The 24,977-nt window shown below is 33.9% G+C and overlaps 2 protein-coding genes across 6 annotated transcripts; one reads left to right on the plus strand and one right to left on the minus strand.

Annotated features, from left to right (window-relative positions):
* Window positions 1-2,582: 2,582 nt before the first annotated feature.
* Window positions 2,583-13,933, plus strand: LOC107867462 (F-box protein At1g78280). Of its 3 annotated transcripts, XM_016713715.2 has the most exons (16): window positions 2,584-2,843; window positions 4,057-4,167; window positions 4,280-4,344; window positions 4,439-4,581; window positions 5,574-5,771; window positions 5,851-6,050; window positions 7,704-7,803; window positions 7,912-8,484; window positions 9,491-9,613; window positions 9,893-9,973; window positions 10,060-10,388; window positions 10,504-10,758; window positions 11,890-11,956; window positions 12,118-12,331; window positions 13,000-13,162; window positions 13,648-13,933. In XM_016713715.2, the coding sequence occupies exons 1-16, from the start codon at window positions 2,674-2,676 to the stop codon at window positions 13,784-13,786; spliced, it is 2,931 nt and encodes a 976-aa protein (XP_016569201.1). In that variant the 5' UTR covers window positions 2,584-2,673; the 3' UTR covers window positions 13,787-13,933. The 3 variants fall into 3 exon arrangements, with proteins under 3 accessions (XP_047266916.1, XP_016569201.1, XP_047266917.1); XM_047410960.1 differs by lacking the exons at window positions 11,890-11,956; window positions 12,118-12,331; window positions 13,000-13,162; window positions 13,648-13,933 and adding an exon at window positions 11,666-11,880 and having other exon boundaries at window positions 2,583-2,843; XM_047410961.1 differs by lacking the exons at window positions 11,890-11,956; window positions 13,000-13,162; window positions 13,648-13,933 and having other exon boundaries at window positions 12,118-12,302.
* Window positions 13,934-14,491: 558 nt separating this feature from the next.
* LOC107867461 (serine/threonine-protein kinase SAPK1) lies at window positions 14,492-18,760 on the minus strand. 3 transcript variants are annotated; one of them, XM_016713712.2, is made up of 10 exons: window positions 18,525-18,760; window positions 18,311-18,436; window positions 18,139-18,213; window positions 17,084-17,185; window positions 16,341-16,394; window positions 16,166-16,258; window positions 15,986-16,078; window positions 15,791-15,895; window positions 15,527-15,625; window positions 14,492-15,131 (listed from the first exon to the last, which is right to left on the minus strand). In XM_016713712.2, the coding sequence occupies exons 2-10, from the start codon at window positions 18,428-18,430 to the stop codon at window positions 14,856-14,858; spliced, it is 1,017 nt and encodes a 338-aa protein (XP_016569198.1). In that variant the 5' UTR covers window positions 18,431-18,436; window positions 18,525-18,760; the 3' UTR covers window positions 14,492-14,855. The 3 variants fall into 3 exon arrangements, with proteins under 3 accessions (XP_016569198.1, XP_047266918.1, XP_047266919.1); XM_047410962.1 differs by having other exon boundaries at window positions 17,084-17,221; window positions 18,311-18,680; XM_047410963.1 differs by lacking the exon at window positions 18,139-18,213 and having other exon boundaries at window positions 18,311-18,720.
* Between the last annotated feature and the right edge of the window lie 6,217 nt (window positions 18,761-24,977).

Raw genomic sequence — 24,977 nt, forward strand, 5'->3', positions numbered from 1 at the left:
TATAATTGTCTTTTAGTAACATTTTATGCAACTATGAGAATACTTATTTCACTTAAGGCAAAAACGTTTATTATTAGGAGTAAGATGTCTTGTATCTTTAATTTATAAATCTCTTCTAAAGATTTAGAGACCAATTCTTTCTCCCAAAAAAATATTTCCTCCATTTATTTTTATTTGTTTAGTTTAAAAATTCAAAATATAAGTTATCATTTTAAACCGATTTTATACTCATTATTAGCACTAATTAATTTCAATCTATTTCTCAATATTTAGAAAACTTATAAGTAGTAATTAGCGATATAATAAAATATTATTTTTTAATTACTTTTTAAGGATCAAGAGATATATCAAATCAAAATATAAACAAGTACAGGAAGTATGTCATCTTTTGTAGAATAGAAATGCACTCCATGTACGTGATAAGTTCCATTGAGAACACATCAAAATTTTAGTTTCAACACAAACAAATATACTAATATTGTTAAGGTTAGTCTTTTTTCTTTTTTCTTTTCCTTTTCTTTTAGCTGACCAACTTATACATTTGCCACTCTCAGACATTAGTATTTGGACAACTTTTAGAAAAAGAAGGAAGTATTTCTGGATATAAGCTTACGCAAAACAAGAAACATACAATATGGATAGTTTTAGTTTCTTTTATATTTCTGTTTGGTTATTGCAATCAATTTAGTGCATGTTTTGTGAATGTTACTCATAATTATAGGGGCGGAGCTAGTATATAACTTTGATTTAAACTTTGTATTTATCTCCAAAATTTCTTGAATAAGTATAAATTGTTAATTTAAAACTCAATAATTCAAATAAATTAAAATCCCAAACTCATACACTTCAAATCATAGCTCCATCTCAAACATAAAAAATATTTACCAAATCTAACAAAACAAATTATATGAAAGATATATGTTGAAATAATTTTGCAAAAAATAAAAGTTTATCAAACAGTGTTTTTTCGAAAGGCTTTAATTTTCTCTATCTCATTCTACACTAATATACCATGTCCGAATAGGAAAAACTTTTAAACATCTAAATTCCAAATGCACAATCACTATTAGTTCCCGCATTGAAAAACAAAAGGCAAAAAGAACAAGAAATCTGATACTGTGGTCATTGTCAAAAAGGCAATATTCGTCTTTTCCCATTTCCACTCATAACTTTAGTTTATATTTCTGTGTTATTTTGTATATGTGATTTTATTTCGGAATTTAAAATTATGAGGTAAAATTAATATTTGCACATGTAATTTTATTAATTATGAGATAAAATTTTAAATTCTTCAAAAATCTTGATTTGAAAATTTTTAAATACAAAAATTAATCCACAAGTTTGTATTATATATATATATATATATAAACTCCACTATTTATATCTACTAACAATTTATTTGATATGTAAATAAAATTTATAATTCATACTATTACTCTTTAAATCATTCATATATCAATAAAATTTATAATTCATAATATTGCTCTTTAAACCATTCATATATCATATAACCATTACTCTCACAAACATATATAAAATTTATTATTATTTCAAACTAACTCCTACACTTTACCATTTATTATTTTTAACCTAACTCGTTAACCAACCAAATTTATTATTCAAACCAACGGTTATCAAAAAATAATTGTTCAAAAATAAATCGAGGGGACAAGATTCTGACCACCATAGTTACTAACGATATTGACCAACGGATGGCTCAATGTAACAACAATGTTGGTTCATCTTCTCAGTTTTGATCAAGAAATGCAAGCTCAAAGTAAAAAATTATACTATGTGAGATGATTATAGAGTAGTATCTTAAAACTCATGTTCGGTTTTACATTTTTATTGAACTAAAGTTTGTTCAATAAATGATTAAACGTTGTATGTTTTTAGAAAGCTTTGTGATAGCGTATTATACTTTTGTTAGATATTTTTACTTATTTGATAAGATTGTATAAAGAATTGAGGCAATTTTAATACTTTTCAAACATACAATATAAGAAGTCAAAATTATATGTCTAAACAAAATTTCAACTTCATCTCATGATTTCATATTATGATTTATCTCGCATGATCAAGCAGATCCTTAATAAATAAGTTCATGATGTATCATCCACATGCAATCCCACTGTGGCACCTCTGCTTATTTATAAGATGTCCTGCTTGAGCTACTTACTATCAATTTATTTAAATTACATATAAATTATCTGCTTAATCTACTTGTTCGATAATGTATATTTATGAAACAATGAATATCAATATCAATATATATATATATACACATACACATCAATATTAATGTGTACTATTTTAATGTAAAATAGGTTCCTTGCATAATTTTCATTAAAAAAAGATATGAGAAAGTTGCTCAGCATTTTTAATTTTCAATCTTAAAGTTGTGAGTCCAAGTTATTAAAGAAGCGAAAAAATAGAAGCTCCTCAATTAATAGAATAAATAAATACTACTACATAAAAATCTTAACACAATACAATTTTTGGCAGCACGGTGACACGTTATTGCCACGCTTAAGGTATCGGAAAAAGAAAAAAAAAAAAAATAGTTAAAAGGGCAAACGCATAACATAAAGTAACGCGCTGTGCGAATTGCTTAAGTTTTACGCGGTATATTTAACAAACTATTGGAATCATCTTTCTCTCTCAATTTAAAAAATGGAGGTGGAAGTAAATCCTCAATCGCAAATACAACCAATGGAAGTTGAGCAAATTGATCGGAGGCCGGCAGCTCTGGGTGACCTTCGCATTCTCCCCGACGAAATTCTCTGCGCTATCCTCACTTACCTTACTCCTCGCGATGTCGCTCGCCTCTCCTGTGTTAGCAGGTTCTTTCAATTTCTCCACCTAGTTTTTAAAGTGTTCAATTTGTAATATAGAGTTATGTGGTGTAACTTTTTGTTTGGAGCTGAATTTGTGTTAATTATATGTTTATAGGAATGACTAATGAGTATTTAACGTATAGCTTTGTGTTCAATTTTTATTTGATTCATGTGAATTACTCATTCCGTCCCAAGTTTAGGTGACAGTTTGAATTTAATTTTGAAACTACTAAAAAGTACTATGTCAGAATAATCGACAGTTCAAAATATTTAAAAATATGAAAGGATTATGGTCAAAGAAAAACTTGTTTGAATCTCAAATTAGGTGCCACATGTACTAGCATGTGGATCTTGTGTGCACCTGCTTCGTTTATTTTTCTCATACAACAATCATTTTAGTAGGGATTTGCAAATTCAATTAACAGATGACAAAGTGAAGGGTATTGTTTCTTATTCTTAAATAGGTGCTTTGATTTGATTTTTTCTGAATTAGTAGAATGTGCATTTTGTGTGTTTTTGCGGTGTAAAGAAAATTGTTTAGAGGAAATAGATGATTTGGTAGACTTCTTAGGTGACTTGTAGTGCTAGAGTCTGATCTCATTCTGTAACAAGTTTTTGAAGATAGCGAGCAGTACTTAATTGCTGAGGAATACAACAGTACTTATTGTCAAAAAAGAATGTGTATGTTGTGTGCTACGTTTTAGTGCAGCATAGGCTTCTCCATGTTTTTGCGTGTGTATTTCTTTTTCTAGCACAACATCAGTTCAATAGAGGTTGTTGGTGACGAACAATAGGAGATTTTCAAACTTCAATTAATGCATGACAAATGACTGATTATGCAGGTTTTTTCTTCTGGTTTTCAGTTAACATTGGTCTATGGAAGGATAGATGCAGATAGTTTGCTTATTTCTTGTTCTGTGATCAAATTACTGGGGATTTGCTTGTGAGCATGTTTGTCCACATATGATTAAATACTTAAAAATATCTGCTTAACAAAGTTATGGATGATAATGACAAAGTTACTTCCTCTAATGATTGTGCTACCTACACCCGTTAATCACTAAGAGTTAGTAGGCCAAGCTTATTGATTGGATATTTCCTGGGATACAGCTCCTTATCTGAAGTGCTGTCAGTGTCTTCTATTTTTCTATGTAAGCTTAAGGATAAACTCAGTGTCACTTTATCCCTTAACTTCTTCAAATACTTAACTGTTTTGTAGTGTGATGTATATTCTATGCAACGAGGAGCCCCTATGGATGAGTTTATGCATTGATAATGCTGATCGCCAGCTGCAGTATAAAGGCTCCTGGAAAAGAACAGCCCTGGATCAGTATGGTTATTCATAGTATTTTCATCCACAATGTAGTCACCCTTCATTGACTAGATTCAACATCTCTAACAGTCTGTTCATTTTATTTTCCCCTTTGATCCCGTTTATGTAGATTGAACGTGACTTTCGAAAATAATGAATTCTGCCAGAAACCGCAGAAACCTCTACACTTCAATGGTAATATATATTGCTATTGGTTTGTTGTATATTCTTCAACTCCGCAATGCTTCTAATACTGTATATAATATGCTAATGGGAACTCAATTTGCAGGATTCAACTCTATGTTCCTTTATTGTAGATTATACCGGTGCTATACATCATTGAATGGATTTTATTATGATACTGGGAACGTGGAAAGAGAGAAGAATCTTTCTATAGAAGAGTTTCGTGATAAGTATGATGGACAGAAACCGGTATGGTGTTCGCAACTTATAGAAGCTTTTTTTTTTTAATCTCAAAACAAAAAACTTAATAGTATCTTTTAACACAGATCTAGTGTTCATTTAAAAACACACACTCATACACACGGAGTGGTCGTTAATTGTTGATAATTTGCTAGATTATCTTTGTATTCACTATCTTCTATCGAATAAAATCTGTGATAAAATTATGTTTTAGCATGCATCATTTCAAGCCAATTTACCTCCTTTTCCTTTGAACATGCTGCCTTTCTCAAATTATATGTCATATATTCTTTTCTCTAAGTCACCCACAATTATCTCTACTTTTCTTAAAGGGACACCTTTACTCTATTATCTTTTGCACTGATTGAATCTCTTGGTATCAGAAGTTACTGTCGTTGCCACCCTAAAACTGACTAAAATTTTCAGGTTCTTGCAAAGTTAGTTTTTGTCTTTTTTGGCCCCACTTCTACTTAAATTCTTTAACATTTCAAGCGTTCTTTAATAGTTCCCAAGTCAAAGCAGGGGATTTGACTAGATGAAGGTTGAATCTACTGTTAGTAATCATTAGTTTACATGTGTATCAGAAACAAATTACTTAGTGATTCTTACTTATCAAAAGAAAAATTATACAGTGATTCTTGCTGCTTCTTGTTGTTGCCTCTTCTTTATTTATGCTCTGTGTTTCCCTTCCTTTTCTTTCTTATTTACATTGAGTTCATCAAGTTATCCCGAGGATTCATATAGCTAGACTTCCAACTCGCTTGGGATTGAGGGTTAGTTGATTGATTGAATTACACTGGATCTTTCTCTTTAAGTTTAATTGATTGCATTTCTATCATTTGACCAATGTTGTTCGTGTGTCATTCTTGAATAAGGGGCAAAGAAATTAATTTGTCTGAACCTTTTTTATATATTGATAACTTATGTGCATCGTTTTTTGGTAGACAGCTCAAGTGAATATGTTATGATCTTCACCAAGATTATTACTTACACTATAACAGGTTTTAATTGGTGGATTGGCCGACACTTGGCCTGCAAGGACTACATGGACACCAGAGGAGCTTTTAAAAAAGTATGGAGACACAGCATTTAAATTATCTCAAAGAAGCCGTCACAAGATTAAGATGAAACTTAAGGACTATGTGTCATATATGAAAGTTCAGCATGATGAGGATCCTCTTTACATTTTTGATGAGAAGGTTCCTTTCTAATTCTGCTGTTCTCTCAGTGCAGTTTTTCCAGTAACAGATTGTCTAAATTTGAGTTACATTCTCTCAGTTTGGGGAAGCTGCACCAGAGTTGTTGAAGGATTACAGTATTCCTAATATGTTCAAAGAGGACTTTTTTGATGTGCTGGACAGGGATCAGCGACCTCCCTTCAGATGGCTCATTATGGGACCTGAGAGGTCTGGTGCCTCTTGGCATGTTGATCCAGCCCTAACTAGTGCTTGGAATACACTTCTATGTGGCCGGAAAAGGTATATTTCAAGAACCAGTCTATGAACTTCCAGTCATCTTGTCTTAGGATCTTGCTGAATGCTTCACTTATGCATGCTTTGTTTGATAATTTGACCAATCAAACTCATGCTCATTACTGCCTGCTGATAAACTCCCTGATCGATCAATGAAGTTGCAGCAATTAGCAGTGGAAGTAGTGCTGGTTTGCGCAGTTGTGGGTGGAGATAGTAGGGTTAGGAAACAGCTACCAGAGTGTTGAAGAAAAGAAGTCAAAGATAGAATGGAACGGCTAAATAGGAATTTCATTTAGAAAGCATACTTTTGAACGACACTTTCTTAAGATCTCTTCCCTTCTGGGTCTATAAGCATATTCAAAGATAGAATGGAACGGCTAAATAGGAATTTCATTTAGAAAGCATACTTTTGAACGACACTTCCTTAAGATCTCTTCCCTTCTGGGTCTATAAGCATATTCTACTTTCTGCATTTTGTTGTAGGTTCATGGGTGTATGTCTGCCAAAGGGGCAGGCTTTACTGAAAATTTACCTTAAATGCCCCTGGCAGCACATTACTGGCTCGTTAAATGGACAGTCAATTTTGTCTTTCACCCAAATTCTTAAATTTCTTCCCTTATACAATTCGTCATTTCCATCCGGTTGAACTCCATTGGAACCCAACTCCTTCAAAGTGTTTTGCTAGATTTATGACTAGTTGCAGGGCAAGTATCAAAAGCTACTAAATACTACTCTTTAATTGTCAACATACCTCTTCTAGTTCTTACACAATAGTTTCTATTTGGCTTGTTCTGCCTTTAAACTGAAATCTTTTTGGCAATATCTTTGAGATCCATGGGATGAAAAGGCTTGCTGAGAATGGTTTCTCTAATTTCCATACTACTGTGAAATTCTCAATTCATAAAACAATAGCTGAAGGTTAACTTTGTGCGTAAATGGGAAATCTTCATAAAATGGGGGATCTTCATTTTTCAAGATATGTTTGCTCAATCTAAATTTTCCATGCACTTTGCAAATAAATAGTTAATTTTCATTCACCTGAAACTCATAGTTGGTTGAAATTTCCAACACCTGCAATAGGAATTCTGTCACAGACGGGGAAGAGAGCTGGGTTTTGTTTTTTGAGTTAAAAGACAAAAAAGTCCCTAGTTTTAGGCATTAGCAAGTTAATGCAGTATGCATTTACTGCTTTGCGTTTGTGATAGCTTGGAGGGGGAACGATCTAAAAGGGAACTCCGCAAAGAAGAGTGGATGTTGACAAACTTTAAATTTTGGCTCGCTGCTGGGAGTTTCTTGCTTGTGGAACTAGTTTGATGTTGTTTGCTCAAAGTTCTCCCAGGTTAAGACATGGTGCTAAGTAGTTTACTTCTTGAGTATGACTCTCCTCTCTCCCCACACCCCACCATCACACGCGTGCGCGCACACACACAGAAGTGGAAAGAAAAGAAGGAAAAATTGAAGGCTTTTAAATTTCATAAGTAGATATGAGCTTGTTTTATAGCATGTAAAATTAGGAGCTTTTGAAATATTTTGATGTATTCTTATTTTAAACCATCGAAGAATCTTTCTTCTACTGTAGTTTGAAACTAGTGGATTATTTCCCATTGTGCTACTTGTGGGAGACAAAGAAAAAAGTCACTATCCCTATATCTTTTGAAGGTGGGCATTATATCCCCCTGGAAGAGTACCTTTAGGAGTAACAGTGCATGTAAATGAAGAAGATGGGGATGTCAATATTGAAAGTCCATCATCTCTGCAGGTATTAATAATTTTGAGATGCAAATAATTTGCTTCCATGTTGCCCAATATTGTGATTGGTTTCCGTTTATGTGAGCCATGTGTTAATTTTTCTCTCATGTTCATCCAGTGGTGGCTGGACTTCTATCCTCTTCTTCCCGAGGAAGACAAACCAATAGAGTGCACTCAACTGCCTGGGGAAACAATATTTGTCCCAAGTGGATGGTGGCATTGTGTGCTAAATTTAGAGACTACTGTTGCTGTCACACAGAATTTTGTGAACTCCAAGAACTTTGAATTTGTGTGTCTGGATATGGCTCCTGGTTATAGACATAAAGGAGTATGTCGTGCTGGGCTTCTTGCTTTGGATGACATCAGTATTGAGGATGTCAGGAAAAATATGTTGTTCTTAGAAAGTGGTTTGGGCTGCTCTGATCTATCAAGGAAAGATAAGAGGATTAGAGTTCACCAACCTGAAGTTTCAGAAAATGGAAGTACAAGAGATGGTGTCTCTAAATGCATAGATTTGACAGAGATGGAATTTTCTTATGACATAAATTTCTTAGCTATGTTTTTGGATAAAGAGCAAGATCACTACACTTCATTATGGAGCTCAAGCAACTCTATTGGGCAGCGAGAAATGAGAGAGTGGTTATCAAAGCTTTGGGTTGGAAAACCAGAGAATAGAGACCTTGTATGGAAGGTACTTATAAATTCACTTCTCTGCTAGTTTATGGTTAGTGTTTTTCTTTTATCATTCAAACTAGTTGTCTCAACTAATGCCTCTACATGAAAAATAATTTCCATGAAATGTCGAGTCAGTCGATATGACTGTTCTAAGTAATGCCATAAGCGCACCTGGAAAAAGTCAAAACTATGTTATTTGTATCACCCATCATATGATGTAGATCGCTGTAGGGATGACAAGAATTATAGTAATACTATAAGGAATTTAGAATAGACCCAGCTAGTAAGCAATAATTAGAACATTCATTATCAAATAAGCACTTTATTATGCAAACAAAAGAAAACCTAAACTATAGGACTATTTATACTAGGATTCGGAATCACCCCTTGCAAGTTCAGAATCAACCATGTCATACAACCATCACCTCTAAAGAGAAATCTCATGTTCAAAGTTAGCTATATAAAAATGGGACAATTTATACTAGGGTTCTTATTAGTACTATAAATACCTAAAAAGTCCCTAGACACAAGGCTAGAACGGAATTTGCAAAAAATGGCAAAATGCAGAATTGAACTTCCATGACATCTCTGCCTTCTTCACGATCGGGTCTTCACTGCAAAACTCTGCAGCTTCCAAATATGTTTTTGGCCTTCTAATTGCTGTGGTACTTTTCTCCCTTCCTTCAAATATCCCCGTGAACATACTATGAAGAGGTCTTCCTTCCATGCTTCCTCTAAATACTCCAAGCTCAAGGTGGATGGAAAAATGCATCAAAATCCTTTATGGCTACCTTGATCTACATCATACGAGACATTACAGCTGATGAATTTATATATGCCTAATTAGGTGTAGCAGGAACATTGACCTTTTTCAGCTGCACTGCTGATCACACATGTTTGTGGGTTATAACTGTTCTGCCTAATGAGGTGTTAGATGAATAATTGGTCGTCTCTCATCTGGGCCACCTTCGTGTTATTTAAGCTTCTGTTTATGCTTACAACCTTAGGTTCACTTTTGCTAGGGAGCCTGTCTGGCGCTGAATGCTGATAGATGGTACACACACGTCACAGAAATTTGTAACTTCCATGGGTTGCCGTTGCCAACAGATGATGAGAGGCTTCCTGTTGGAACAGGCAGCAATCCGGTAAGTTTTTGTGTTTAGTGGATCTTCTACTGATGTGCTTATTTCATTATTATCAGTTTTTATCTAGACTAAAATTAAAGGGAACTTTTAGTTAATATTGGCGCCTTGTATCATTACCTTGTGATAGTGTTGAGGTTTCTATACATCAATACACAAGTAGGATTTTCTCATCTCAACGAGTTAAATTTGATATGCTTAAGAAAGTGTGGAAGATCAATTACTCTCTTACAAAGATGTATTATCAGCATTAACCTAACAAGTGGTAATACATGTGTACAGGTTTATCTAGCTGGGGACAATGTTATAAAAATACTTGTTGAAGAGGGATTAGAAGCTTGTCTTCATTCTTTGGGCACTGAGGTACATCTGTACTTCTGGCAGTTATTTTTCTAGCTGATGTATTTCTTTGTACTTTTATTCATTCAGTTTGGTTTGATCTTTTGCAGCTCGAGTTTTACAGTTCACTCCAGAAAATAAACTCCCCTTTGAGGGATCACATTCCTAGTGTTTTAGCCAGTGGGATTCTCTATATGGAAAATGGGTTGTGTAAGGTTCAGTATTGGGATGGCAAAGGAGTTCCAGAGGTGATCGCTAATTTTACTCCCCTTGTGGAACATGAGCAAGCTGATTATCCATTTGGTTTACAGAGTAAAAGGCAGTTTGATTATAGAAAAGCCGGGATGTCATTACCCGAACTAGTAAAAGCTTGCAGTGGCACAACAATATGGCCATATGTCATAACGCAGAGATGCAAAGGGAAAATATATGCTCAAATGTTAGTGAATGGATTTTTATTTTAATAGATCTATAATTGCTTGTATCATTCATTTGAAGTACTTGCAGTTGTTTTTTGATGTACTGCTCCTCCTTTTCATTTATTTTGTTGGCAGAAGAGATTCCATGTCATGGAAAGACACTCTAAATTTGGCCTCCTTCCTGGGAGAACAAATGCGCAACCTTCATCTAGTGCCGTGCCCTGCTTTGAATGATTCAACATTGTTGGAAACCCAGCAGAAAGCAGTCTCCGATGCTAATGGGAATATCAAGAATGATGAGGACAAGGTTTGGGCCCCTGCAGAGTGGAACATATTCCTGAGAACTCTGAACAGGAAAAAGAAGGATGTTTGTGACCGCTTGACCAAATGGTAAACATTTAACATCAGAGTGTTTTGTTGATCAGAAAGCAGCTTTCTTAAGTTTAAGTATTATGTAGCAAATGTTCTCCTTATTACCTTGCTTCTGCTCACATGGATTTGTGCCGCTGACTGTGATTCTTGACAGTTGAGACCATGTAGTTCATTTGTCCCCTGGATACTAAACCCTATATAATAGATCTGCGGGTCTAACTCCTGTTTATTATTTTAGAGATTTTCTTGGGTTAAACGTTAATGTCGGGGATGATATGTTTCTCTCTCCTTTATTTTGGGTGTGGGGAGTCTTAGTTGTCTCTTCATTTGGTGTCAGATCAGGCCACAAAGCCTTTCTTTGGACCATTGGCTACTATCACAGCTTACCATTAGCCTCTTTAAAATGGTTACTTAAGATCCACTTTTATTTCAGATAATCTCCAAGTCTTGAAAAAGTAAATTTTCTCTAATGTTTGACTAATTTTGATTTAAATTTAATAAGTCTCACCTCTATTAACAATACACACACATATATGCATGCAGACACATAAAAAGTATATTTCAACTCTACCCTTAATAGTTGTGGTGAAATAATTTATAAAGAACTCGATTTGAAATTTTATGAGACACCTAATTTGGACAAGGCAAGTACTTTTTAAGTCATTTCTTGAATTGAGAAGATAAAATCCCTACCGACTTCTTTACTACTTATATATTGCTTAAATAAGATGGTAGAGGAGGTATATTACTATAGCTCAACTCTCCTATACACCATATGAACAACAAGATATGTTCAGTTATTTAGAATCGGAAAGATTGTATTAAGATGAACATTCTTATTAATTTGTGTGTTGGATTTTGTGCTGCTTTTTTTCTACTGGACTAATGTTCAACTCTCTTGCTAACCTCATCCAAATCTATGTAGGTCAGTTCTTTGTGCCTTGAACAAATTCTATTCAGCCAGATCTTTTGCTTGTTAATGTATGTGTTGGGTATTGTGATCCCTGTTTTCTACTGTGTTACTCTTTGGCAGTGTGGGGTACCTATACATGAGTTTTTCCTGTACATTTACATATGCTGTCACAAGCACCGTAATTTTGAGCTGCTAATGCATAGTCAGATTTGAATCTTTTCTGTTTCAATCTGTAGGGGTGATCCAATTCCTAGAGAACTGATTGAGAAAGTTGAGGAATACATCCCTGATGACCTCTTAAAGGTTCTTATATTTAAAGATTAAGTTGATTGGACTTGCCTTCAATCAGCTAACACTTTATGTTTTTTTGTCCCTTTCTCCTTCCTGCTAGTCACAGCGGCACTTATATTCACTCTCTGGTGAAAATGCATTTCTCTGATTCTTGTTATGCTCTCCTCTTTAAGGTTGACATGGGAGTCAGATCTTGTACCTGGATACACTCCGACATAATGGATGACAATATCCACATGGAACCATTTTCCCTTACTTCTCACTCGGGAGGGGCTAATGATAATCCTGAGTTAATTGACAATGTTTCTGCAAATGGATCTGATTTGAGTGAGCCTATACATGCATGGCGCCCTACTCATATACTCGATTTCAGTGGTCTTTCTGTTGGTGAGTTATTCAGCAACTTTTAACTTGCTTTATTGGGCTTGGTCTGCTGGTAGTTTTGTATTTCTTTTCCTGATGGCAGAAACATGCTCTTATGGACTGTATTAGTCTTGTACTACTTGGCCCTAAATGATTTATAATTTGGAGAAGTTAAAGTATGTCTAGGACAAGAACTGTTTCATTATTGTTCATGTCAAATGAATCTGGTGAATTTTATGGTGCATATTAGATGGATATCAATGATTTATTTTTTTTAGCACAAAAAGAGAACTAAGAAAAGAAAACGGAAATTGCAACAACAGACCCAGTGTAATTCCACAAGCGGGGTCTGTGGAGGGTAAGATGTACACAGCCTTACCCTTACTTTTATGGGGTAGAGAGGTTGTTTCTGATTGACAATTGGCAACCCTCCTCCTTTAGCCGGACTTGGACTGGCAATGTGAACGAGCTCACACAACAGGTGGAGTTTGGTACCAGTTTAATTGGCAGTCTCGTGTGAAAATATTGCACCTACCATTACATTAACTTAAAATAGATCAGTTTCGAGTTAGCACAGTAACCTTTGCATCACTAAAAACTTCATATGTGGGAGGTTATAAAATGCTGATTACTCTTCTATTTTTAGACATTTGAGTTTCTGTGATTAGTAACCAGTTCTTTTCTCATCTCAGGGGATCCGATTCTTGACTTAATCCCGATATACCTGGATATATTTAGAGGGGATCCACTTTTACTGAAGCAGTTTCTGGATAGTTACAAACTTCCATTTGTTAAAACAGGAGTGAATTCATCTGCTAAAAGCAACGGATTTCAGAGACTTTCTTACCGAGTCATGTGAGTACATATGTTTTGATGTCATATTTCTTCTACATTGTTGTCATTGGTTATTCATTGGAGACATTCTTTTCTTCGAAGTTAAATTGCACTACCAGAGCTTATACAATATACGAACTTATGAAGATAGTAAAGATGGGCTTTGGTAACATAATGTCAGACATTACTACTCAACCCTTGTCCTTCACCAAATCAAGGCATGATTTGTGAAGATCATATTCTCAATCAGACCCCCTCAATTACTTTCAAACTCGAGTCATCCTATACACTGCATTACTGTTTAACATATGAATACACTAGGGTCTAGGAGTCTGACCTTGAGATCTGTCAGTGAAGGTTTTAGTCGATTGTTAGAACTAGACCAAATGTTCTCTGTAATAGCCAACATGAGCATTGTGGGTGAAGATAGAATAGATTGGGACCTCATTCTCCTTTTCCATGAAATATTCTTTAAACTTCAGTTTGAATGACTTTTTCCTGTACAGGTGCTACTGTATTTTGCATGACGAAAATATTCTGGGAGCTATTTTCGGTACTTGGAAGAAACTAAGACTGGCAAAATCATGGGAAGAGGTCGAGGAAGCTGTATGGGGAGATCTTAACAGTTATACAGGCTCATGTTGAACTTCTTTTTGTTCTTTCTAATTTTCTTTCAAGCCTTTGATATAAGTTTTATTGATGATTGTTGAATAAGTCCAATCAAGTGTACACTAACATTGTAACATTTATTTGATGTAATTTAATGATATTTCTTTTCCTTTTTCCTACTAATGATTTCTTCAGAACTTGGTCAAAATTTATTTACTATAAACTTACTGATTGAAGTGTGATGCAAGACGTAATACAAGAGTAGATGGAGATAGACTTCCCGTCTTTTCGTTATCTATAAACGGAATATTATTGGTTTTAGAGTTTGATAGGACAATCAAGTAATCCTAGACTTTTTACCTTATATGTTTTGTAATTATCCTTTTCTGCATCTTTTTTGATTAGTTCAAATAAATAAATAAAGTGTTCCAATCTCAAGAATAAAAACAAATAAATAAGGTGGCCTTTTGATATAGGATTCACAAGATTCAACAGAAGTTCTGAGGACCTCTTGTTAAACTCATTTGACGCCCTGCTTCCATAAACTAGTCATGTCTGCAATTAAACTGAGCGCTAGTGTTAATAGCAACTTCAGTCAATCACTCTACATTCTGCATCTCCAACTGAAAAATTTATGGGCAAATTTAGTAGTAACAACATAATCTTGATATGTGCATTTGACACGATGAACGTTATATATCACTATAGATAAGAGAGATTTTCACTGCTAAAACTCATACATTGCAAAAATGAACATCTAATTCCAAATTCATACTTTGATACGTGGTGTGAGCTTAAACAACAACAAAATGCCAAGTGTAATCCCACACGAGGGGTCTGGGAGGGTAAGATGTACACAGGTTTTGTGGGCTTCTCGTAACCAAAACTGTTGTTATCTTGTGGGACAACTGTATATTTCTAAAGAGCACATCTCCACTGGGCCAAGGTTTCAAAAGTAGCAAACACCTTTTAGTCAGAAGGAAGAGCGAAAAAAAAAAACTATCAGCAAATTACGGGGTGAACTCTTGAGTGTCTACTCAGGATATTACAACAGTTGCAGATTGCTCTCTTTCACCCTTTTGGTAATTACAGCATTGTATGCACATCACATTAGACCAGTAAAATCAGCACTAGTTTCAATAACATCTTCAATATCAGCTTCATCCAATTCATCAAGTTCCATACTGCCCCCACAAGAATATGTTCCACCCTTTGGAACTTGCAAAGGAACTCTAGCCTCATGTATTATTGCCAAAACTTCTTCCATGCTCTGGGACGGGTTATTTACATCGACGCATTGGTAACTTCCTCCTTCCATCAGTTCCACTGGCAAGTTCTTTAAAAACCAGGGATGCATTTTAATTTCTGGAATGGTTATTCTCTGCAAAAGAATAATCAGCATGTATGTCATTATGATTTTGGCACATTCGCAGTAGCGAGGTGCGATTATCAATCCTCACATAACATGAAACAAGAAACAGGATTGCAATTTGGCGAAAGGAAGAATAAGAGAGGGCATTTGGTGGGAATGGACATATATATATTGAGACAATGAGGTAATTACTGATGATGATCTATGTTGCTCAGACTCTTCAAAAAAGTCAACCGGCGGATGTTGGATTCTCCAAAAGTAGTGTATTTTTGGAGAATCCGATGCGGGTGCGGCATCGAAAGTGAAGAGTCCGTGCAACTTAGATGATGATCATTTCAGTTGGACACAACACATAAACTATTCTATGATCCGTATCTTTGGCAAAAGACGAGATGATTTATTACCTTTTCAGGGTCTGCCACAAAAATCCTGCTTAAGAGATGGCGACATTCAAGGGAAATTCGGACTTGCTCGGGAATTGAGTAGCGGACGCCCAGTATTTTCTGTCATGGAAACTAGCCAATCATAATACTGCAGTAAATTTCTCAATGCTTAACATTGGCATGAACAAGATGATCAATTAATGCAGCAAATTGATAAACAAAATTCAGAGTAGAGCAATCTTCTTTTTCATCTACTAGAAATTTGATTATGTTGTCATCACTCACAGCAATAGTCTTTGTAAAGTTTTTGGCATCACTTGGATCTTGAAATGGATAAGCTCCAACCAGCATTACATATAAGGTGACTCCACAGGACCAAACATCTGCAAGCTATAGTTTCAAGAATTAACAGGAGGAGAAATGAGCGTATACGACAAACATTATGACAATTTCAGCAAGGAAAGGAGAAAGATGTAGCACCTTCCCATCATATTCTTTCCTTGTCAAGATCTCTGGTGCAACATAAGCAGGTGTCCCCACAGTGGACTTAGGTTGAGAATGAAAGACGGATGACTGCAAACAGGTGTAGTGTAATTTTACATGAATTTAAATCGTGAATAGATGTAAAAACGAATAAGACCTCGAGAAAAGATCAGTAACCTTGGAGTACCCAAAATCACATATTTTGACACGTGGTGCAGCACTTCCGTCAAGTAAAGTGTTTTCCAATTTGAGATCTCTATGACATATTTGCTGCAACGATAGGCCAGAGATATACTAAGTGCCAAAAGGAAAACTGAACGAAGTTCAGAGCACGACATGTATTGAGCTGTACCATGAAATGGCAGTAGCTAACGCCTGATATCAGTTGTTGAAAGAAGAACCTTGCCTGAGTGAAAAATAAACATAACCAAGCCATTCAGAAGATTTAAAACTAGAAAAGAGTCTGCTCAGAAGGGCTTGACATAACCACATGGAGATAGTCAACTGATAACATATTTAAAGGACATTTCTAATAGCATATCACTTTGTGGTTCAACTTATAAGATGATCTTGAACATTAAGGGGTCGTTTGGTATGGGGGATGAGACAGACAAAGTTATTTCATGGACTGGGGTATCCCGTGGTATTAGCTAACCCACCATATATATGGGATAACTTATCTCATCATTGTAGTATAAATGATGAGATATATAATCCCGGGATTAACTAATATCTCTAACCAAACGAAGGAGAAGATAATCCTGCATTTTATCCCAGGATTATTATCCCTTATCCCTCAAACCAAACGACCCCTAAGATTTTAGCTTCATTCATCAATGAAGCCTATGACATGGAGGCCCTTTACTGTTCTACGTCTAACCAACAATTTATAAGGCATACTACCCAGAAGATGTCCCACATCAAAGTACCATATTAATGTCGTGGTAGACTACTACTGCACCATGAATGTAAAAGGCATATTACCCTACCCAACCCATCCAAGAAAAGGGGCAGCAATGATCTGACAGTCAGAAGCACAGTTCATTTGTTCTAGCCACGACTAATAGCAGGACCTGGTGTAAGTATCATTTTTACCTCATCTTCATTAAATCTTCCAGCATTACAGATCCTCGCAAAGAGTTCTCCTCCCGCCGCATACTCCATTACTATTGCTAGATGAGTAGGTGTTAGCAATACCTGGAAGTGTTGAGTCCATTCATGTAAAAGAACAAACTATAAACAGAATTTATAAGTCTGCTTGCCAGAACAAACTATAAACAGAATTTATAAGTCTGCTTGCCACTTAGCTACTGTTTTACTATTATTACTGAACAAAGACAAAGATTCTGAAGAGTCACTGCAATCCCACTAATTGTAAATTGGCTATCATCAACAATGCTGAACACAAATTAATTTGCAAATCATCAAACTACGGCTACTATCTGGAAAAGTTGATTGCTTTCAATCCATAAGGTTCCAAAGATTTCATTTAATTGCAAGCTGCAAACTCCTTCAAAACGAAATCATAATATCATATAGTGTAAGTATCTTGTTACCATCATTACCAACCAAATCTTCTGTTCCAGTAATTAAATCCATTACCACTTGTGATCATATCATAACGTAAAGCTATCTCCATTCTTCAAGAAATTTCAAAAAAACACTAAAGGGGATTCTAATATCCAATTTACTACAAACCCTTTGGCCAACAACAACAACATAACCAGTGAAATCCCACAAGTGGAGTCTGTGGAGGTTAGAGTGTACCCAGACTTACTCTACCTCGTGAAGGTAGTGAGACTGTTTCCGAAGGACCCTCAAGTCAAGTGCAGCAAATCAAAGTAGTTATGAAAAGGAAGAATGACGTGAAGAAAACACAACAACTAATAAGGAAAGCATTCAGGATAGGAACAGGAACAACAACAAGATAGTGTGATAACACAATAAACAACACATGATGATAGATATCTAAAGCAAGAAACTACAAGAACAAGGCTAATGCTAAAACACACACCACCAAGCCTTCCTTATAAGCCTGGATTACAGCAATAATCAGAATCCCCATAAGAATCAAAGCAGCTTATAGAATAAAGAAAAAAGAAAGATTCTTTCTAAACAATAACAAGCAGAACATATATATATATATATACCTCTTTAAATCTCACTATATTTGGATGTTTCAATGATCTATGATTCATAATTTCCCTTTGCACATGTTCATCTATCTGCAACCTCCAAAAAGATCATTTTTTCACCTCCCAAAAACATAAACAAACAAAAATTGAAACACCCTAAATAGAGTAAAAAAGGGGTTGAGAAAACCTTTTGGCCTCTTTCAATAAACTTAACAGCAAAGAGCTCTTTGGTCTTCTTGTCACTAACAAGCTTTGCTACTCCAAAATTACCAGAACCCAACTCTTTCACAATCTCATAACGCTCCATCACCAACTGAAAAAGGGGACAAAAGTTATAATACTTTTTATGCGTCCAATTAGTTGAGTCGCGCGCAAACTATACCGATAATTCAAGAAAGTACCAAACTTTTTTCTTCAGTGTTGTTATTGACTTAGAAAAATGATACTAATATTCAAAAGAAATACTGAGGTTTAGTTGAGGTCAGACTGGAAAAACTACTAGCTAATAGTCTATTGGGTAGATATTATTGTTAGGTACTATGTTGTTCAACTATTGTCTTCACCTAATTAGCTCTCTGTGTAAGAAGAATGTTTTTTACTTTATTGCTATTAGAGGAGAGTTTTGCAAGTTTATCTTTCATTAGTGGATTTCGAATTACAGTAAGCTTTTTATTTTCAATATGAATTCTCTGACGGAATTTAAGCTAGTCTAGATACAATGCCAATATAAATTACTCATCAATTTATATGACATTATTTAATTTGAAATAAAATTAATAAGAAGCTTTTGTTTTAAATTTGTGATTAAAAGTAAAATTTAGGTATTTATGTGATTTTAAATTATTTTATTAAAAACAAAATTAATTATTTTAATAATAAAAAATGACTTTCTTTATTTTGAGACAAGACCCAAAAAAAAAAGGATAAGTGAATGAAGAAAGAGAAGAATGAGTGGACACGTCTGTAAGATTTGCAGAAAAGTCGCCACTTGTTGTGATTTTATTGATGGATTAGGTGATGAAACTGTGAGAGAATTTTAGACCGTGTAACGAAAGGGACCTTAGATTACTATTTTTATAAATACTTTTATTTAAATGATTGCCTAAAATACTATTTTTCATATACAACGCAATGTATATAGTTTAGGTGTCTACTTGTATATATTTAAAAACTTAAAAAAAAATAGATATATTTATATATTATGTTTTGCAAAGCTAATAACACCGCTATAATAATTAATATAAGTAGCATTAATGTGCTATTTTAGATCATTAATAGGTCTATTTATGACCTAATTGAGACCCTCTAAACTTGGGTCAGCCCACCAAAGACAATGAAGGAGGCCCGCAGTTATGCACAAATTGAATAGGACGGATATGAACGAGTATTTATACGCATACAATCATTTTGTACGATCTAAAAATAGCATGATCATATATCCATGGCTTGACAATGGAGAGGGGCGAGGTGGTGGAACTAATTTGATCTTATGCAGCACGAGATAAATTAATAACATTTTTTTTCTTTTTTTTTGTAAATTTTAGTGTGGGACGAGACAAGTCCCATGAGTTTTGCTTCAAATTTTTGAATTCAAAATGTCCTCAAACTTCATATTACTCCAAAAGGCCCTCAAAATTCATATTACTACTAAGTACTAACTTACATTGTAATGGATGATCTTAAATATCCTCTTCTTTTTTGTAAAGCTAAAATTTCTTACTCGATTTGCTTCAAAATTGATTTCAAGATAATTAACTCGCCAAATATATGTTACTTTCAGACCAAAATCTGAAGGTTTTCTCCAATATGAAAAAGATGAGAATAATAGAACTATGTCTCTATAGATTAACCTAATTGTTTCTAGATTTTTACTACACTTTTAACTGTCCTCAGCTAAAATTCGACATAACAGTTCAACTATATTGTCCGAATATATATTAGGTTGACATCCTTTCTTCTCTCATGAAACACTTCTCTTCCCTCAGACTTTTTTCTCATCGGTCCACAAAGACAAAATTCTAGTATTAGTGCTGATCAATGTTTCTCATGGTAGAAACTCTAATTTTCCGTATCCATCTTATTATTCTACACTTTAAACTTTTGACAATTTCATATATATAGCTATATTTATTTTAAGTTGTTTTAAGAAGATCATTATCAGTTTTAGAGCCTTATATATTTAGGTTCTAAAAGATAAATTAAGTGCGCAGCTTATCATGACACTTATTGATTACAAGTAGCTCGAATTTAGTATTAAAATTACATTTTACAGCAAAAGTAAGAAATTTTTTTAAAAGCTTCTCATAAAATAAAAGTTGGTGAGAATTTCCTGTCCAGTATTGTCCCACTTTATTGTCATCCCTCATCATATCTCATTTATAAACGAAAGTAGAATTTTTAGACGATTACAAAAATTCCAAATAATAGTGAAACATAAATTAGGGACAATTTTAAAGATCCCTCTCACGTTTCACTTTACAACACTAACTTACATTATATTTATGATAATGAATTCATCTTCTTAGAATTGTGCAAGCTTGCAACAAGCTTTTCATTTCAAACTGTTTTATGCAAATAAGTGTATGGTCATAAAAGGGCTTAAATTATATTGTGAGCATTGAGAATAAAAATTCACACCACCATGCATGTTACTCTTCTCTAAAGTAAAATTTAAAACTCATATATCGAAATTACAATGAGTGAATGATCAATCTGACATATATTTGATTTTATATTGAATTAGCTAAATATGAAAAACAAAAATCTTGTTGTAAAACCAAATAGAGAACAATTTTAAGATTTGTGCTTGGATTAATAAAGGATACATACTACACTTGTATTCGAAAACTAGTATACATAAAGGTATATATCATGTGTTGTATAAATATCAAGTGTCAACAAGTATTTATTCCATTATATATTGGGCAAAATTCAGAAATAGCATACTTATCCCCTTAATTATGAGTTTCATAGCAACAGTTTCATAATTACATAATATAGCAAGTTGTATTTTGTATTTTTGCAAACTGTTGCTAAAAAAATATAAATACATATAATTTTTACTGCCCTTATGATCGATATGTATTTTATATTTTTGCAAACTGTTGCTACAAAATACAAATACATATGCTACAAAATGTAATTTCATAAAAGTATTATTATTTTTTGTAATTTAATACTTAAGTATGTTACTTTATGTATTGACTCACTAAATTGTTCGAGGTCGAATTCCACCTAATATATGTTTGTTCCAACACTGAGTATCGGAGCGAAACAAATTCAAATAGATAAAATGGATAATTGAAGTTTCATTTCTACAAGAAAAGATTCAATTAGTTAGAAATTGATTTTTTTTTTTTAGGAAAGTACAAAAATAGCACCTAAAATTAAAATAATACCATAAAAATAGTATTCAAAATTAAATATCTACAAAATAACCACTATCAGTATAAGTTGGTACCATTTTCACAACACCGCTTTATAAAATCCCCCTTCTTCTTCAACCCACTTCATTTTCTTCACTCTCTCTAATGGTATAACCTACAAAATACACTCTCAAACTACTAAAATCAAAACATGGAGAACTACTCCTATACTTCTAACCCTGAATTCGGTTACTTTTCTCCATTTGGGGTGACAAGTCTGAAACTGCATTACAGCAAAGGGTGTTTCTACTCATTTGTTTTTCTTCTAAATTAGACAAACTTTACGAGGAGAGGCTTGTTGGGATTAAAATATTTAAAGAAATTTTGTGATCTTTTGTTCCTTGGACAATAGTTTCGGCAGTTGAAAGTAAAGTGGACCAAATTGTAGTCTGCCTATCCACTTCACTGTCAATTGCAGCTGGGCTTACTTTTGGTTGGGATTGGGTATGCTTGCAAAGACTGTATGGATATATGAACATTGCATATGCATGCATAGATTTTCCTTCTATCTTGTTATAGAAGTGTATTAATGTGGTATAAAAGAGTATCTATTGGGTATATGATCTTCTCTTTCTTTTTTAAAAAGTGTATCAATGTAATATAAAAGTGTATCAACGTGGTACAAAGTGTATCAATCTAGTATAAAAGAGTATCAATTGGATATATGAACACTGCATATGCATATATTCCCCTTTTATCTTGTTATAAAAGTGTATCAATATGGTATAAAAGAGTATTAATTGGGTATAGGATCTCCTCTTTCTTTTTTAAAAAGTGTATCAATGTTGTATAAAAGTGTATCAATATGGTATAAAAGTGTATCAACTGGGAATAGAAACTGCATGTGGCCGACTAGGAAAATGGCTAAAAGAGGGAAATAAGTTTAGCTGACTGGCTAAAGTTATCCACCTTTTCAAATTGTGATCATTTTTTTTTAAAAGGTCAACCCATGTCCTTTCTCCATTTTTTTTTAATTTTGTTATTGGTGATGTTGTTAAATTATCAAGCCTATTTGGAGTAGAGAACAATAAAGTTTACCAAAGGAAAATTTACAGAAACTAGCATCCTTAAGATTATAATTACAATAAATAGCAACACTTTTTCAAAATTACAACTTATAGCAAAAGTAGCAATATTTTACCCACTTCATAGTAATAGAAGAACATGTATTTTTCAGTTGTGCATATGTATTTATGAGTAATATATATATATATATATATATATATATATTTGTATATGTATTTTTATAGCAACATTTTACTTAAATACAAATACAATTTGCTATTTTTTGTAATTATGAAACTGTTGCTATAAAAATTATAATTAAGGCTACAGAGTTTCTATTTCTGAAATTTTCCCTTTACCAAATACGTAAATCCTATAATATACTACTACTACATAGCTAATATTAAACATGAAATATACTACTAGTACATAGCTAATACTAAACATGACCATTCTCTATTTGATTCGTTTTCCTATTAGGTGAATTCCATAAGCGATATGCCCATTCTTTCCTAGACAACTTGCCCAAAGAAAAAATTGGGCTATTGGTGTCACGTCCCAAAAACCTCATGGGCGTGACTAGCTCCCGCTAACAATACTTGTCGGGAGAACCAATTTTTCACACATTCACAATGTATACAACACTGAGATAAAAATGTGTACAACTTTAAATACACGAAATAATCATTAAACGCAAAGTAATGATCCAGCAAGATATCGCGTAATGATTTACGAAAACAACAATAGTTTAGGTAATAAATCTCTAACCCAAACCCCACACTAGACCATGGAGCATCTAAACAAGGTTACATGATTTCAGCTTTTGGGCATGCAACCCAACAAAAAGAAATATAAGCTAAAAATAACTAAAGCTGGATGACAGCCTCCACGAACAATGCAAAGGTTCACCTTAGCAACAAAATTCACACGTAAAGATCGTCAGCCACAAGTCTTTCTCTCCGTAACCGTATCTGCAGGTATGCAAGTAAAGAGTGAGCTATATAAATATAACCTTGTAAGATCCTCCACTCGCTACTTTAAGTACTTCTGGGAAAAGTATTAGAAAATACAGCAACACCAAGAACATAGAGTTATTACACACAGGAAGTATATCATAATAAGATGTCCAACGAGACTAACAATCATTCCTCGGAAACTATATATCTCAACACAATTTATACCAAGTACTTATCACCATTTGAAATAAAAGTAATTACCCAACACCAGAAGTTCCGGGCCACATACACAATGTGCCAAATATCAAGAGTATACACAATACTCGGAAAACATACACAATGTCCCATATCAAATCAAAAAGCATACACAATGCTAAGGAAAGTATACACAATGCTCAAAGGAAGCATACACAATGCCCCAACGAAATTAGGATGCATACACAATGCCCCAATCTCACAGTACACAATCATATCACATCACAAAATAATTATAAAAGGAGTATTAGTATTCTTAAGCATAAAGTATATGTGTTTGGCCTTGCAGACTGTCGATTCTGCCAAGCACACGCTTGTCCCAATACATGGACCGGGCAGATATAAATATGTCTTAAAAAAAATTAAAAAGCAAGCACCCAAAGTTTAACGTCTCACTTACTTCGCGAATGACAAGTTCCTCAACCTTGCAATGCGTAGTACACCAACCAAACAACCTCCAATAATTTCAATATAATAAAAATATTACTTAATGATGTCAGTTTTAATAAACGATGTCAATTGTGCTAGCCGATGTCAAGTCTCAATACTCCTAACCTTCTAGTTTATAGCTAAACCTTAGTATCTCATACCTTAAGCGATGAATTAAAAATTATCTCTATCCAACCTAATTTCTCAATAATAATCTCATACAAATTAGTTACATAACCATTTGATCTCATTAGCCACAAACATTATAAGAAACTCTTAAATGCGTATTCAAAACTCCACAAATACAAAGAATTTACAAAGTTGTACAACAAGTAATTTTGTTTTCACGTTCAGGAAGCTAACATATCTAAAATAAATTAATATCAATACAAAATCAGGAGTCCCACAACATGAATATGGTCCCTTTTCTCTCTCTACTCATTGATCAATCATTACATCATTAAAAACAATCATTAACTAATCAATAACTTCCACTCTATCTCGTTAAATCCATTAGGACCAATCTTCCTAAATACTCTTTGTGTGCACAGTTTTCACGCTAAAGAATTAGGAACAATATGCGTACCTTATAAATATGAAGTTTCGCAAGTGAGTGTTACTTGCTAATGTTATTCTACGCTGTTGGCTCGCTCTCTTCCAAGAGTAAAGAGATCAATTACCCTAATTATTTTATTTTCTACTCCTTTGAAGAAGTTACTGCTTTTGAAAACTTAAGAAACTGTTTACCCTACCTTTTACTCCCTCATTAGAATGTGCAGCCACA

The sequence above is a fragment of the Capsicum annuum genome, chromosome 4 (genome assembly GCF_002878395.1).
Source record: "Capsicum annuum cultivar UCD-10X-F1 chromosome 4, UCD10Xv1.1, whole genome shotgun sequence".
NCBI lineage: Eukaryota > Viridiplantae > Streptophyta > Magnoliopsida > Solanales > Solanaceae > Capsicum > Capsicum annuum.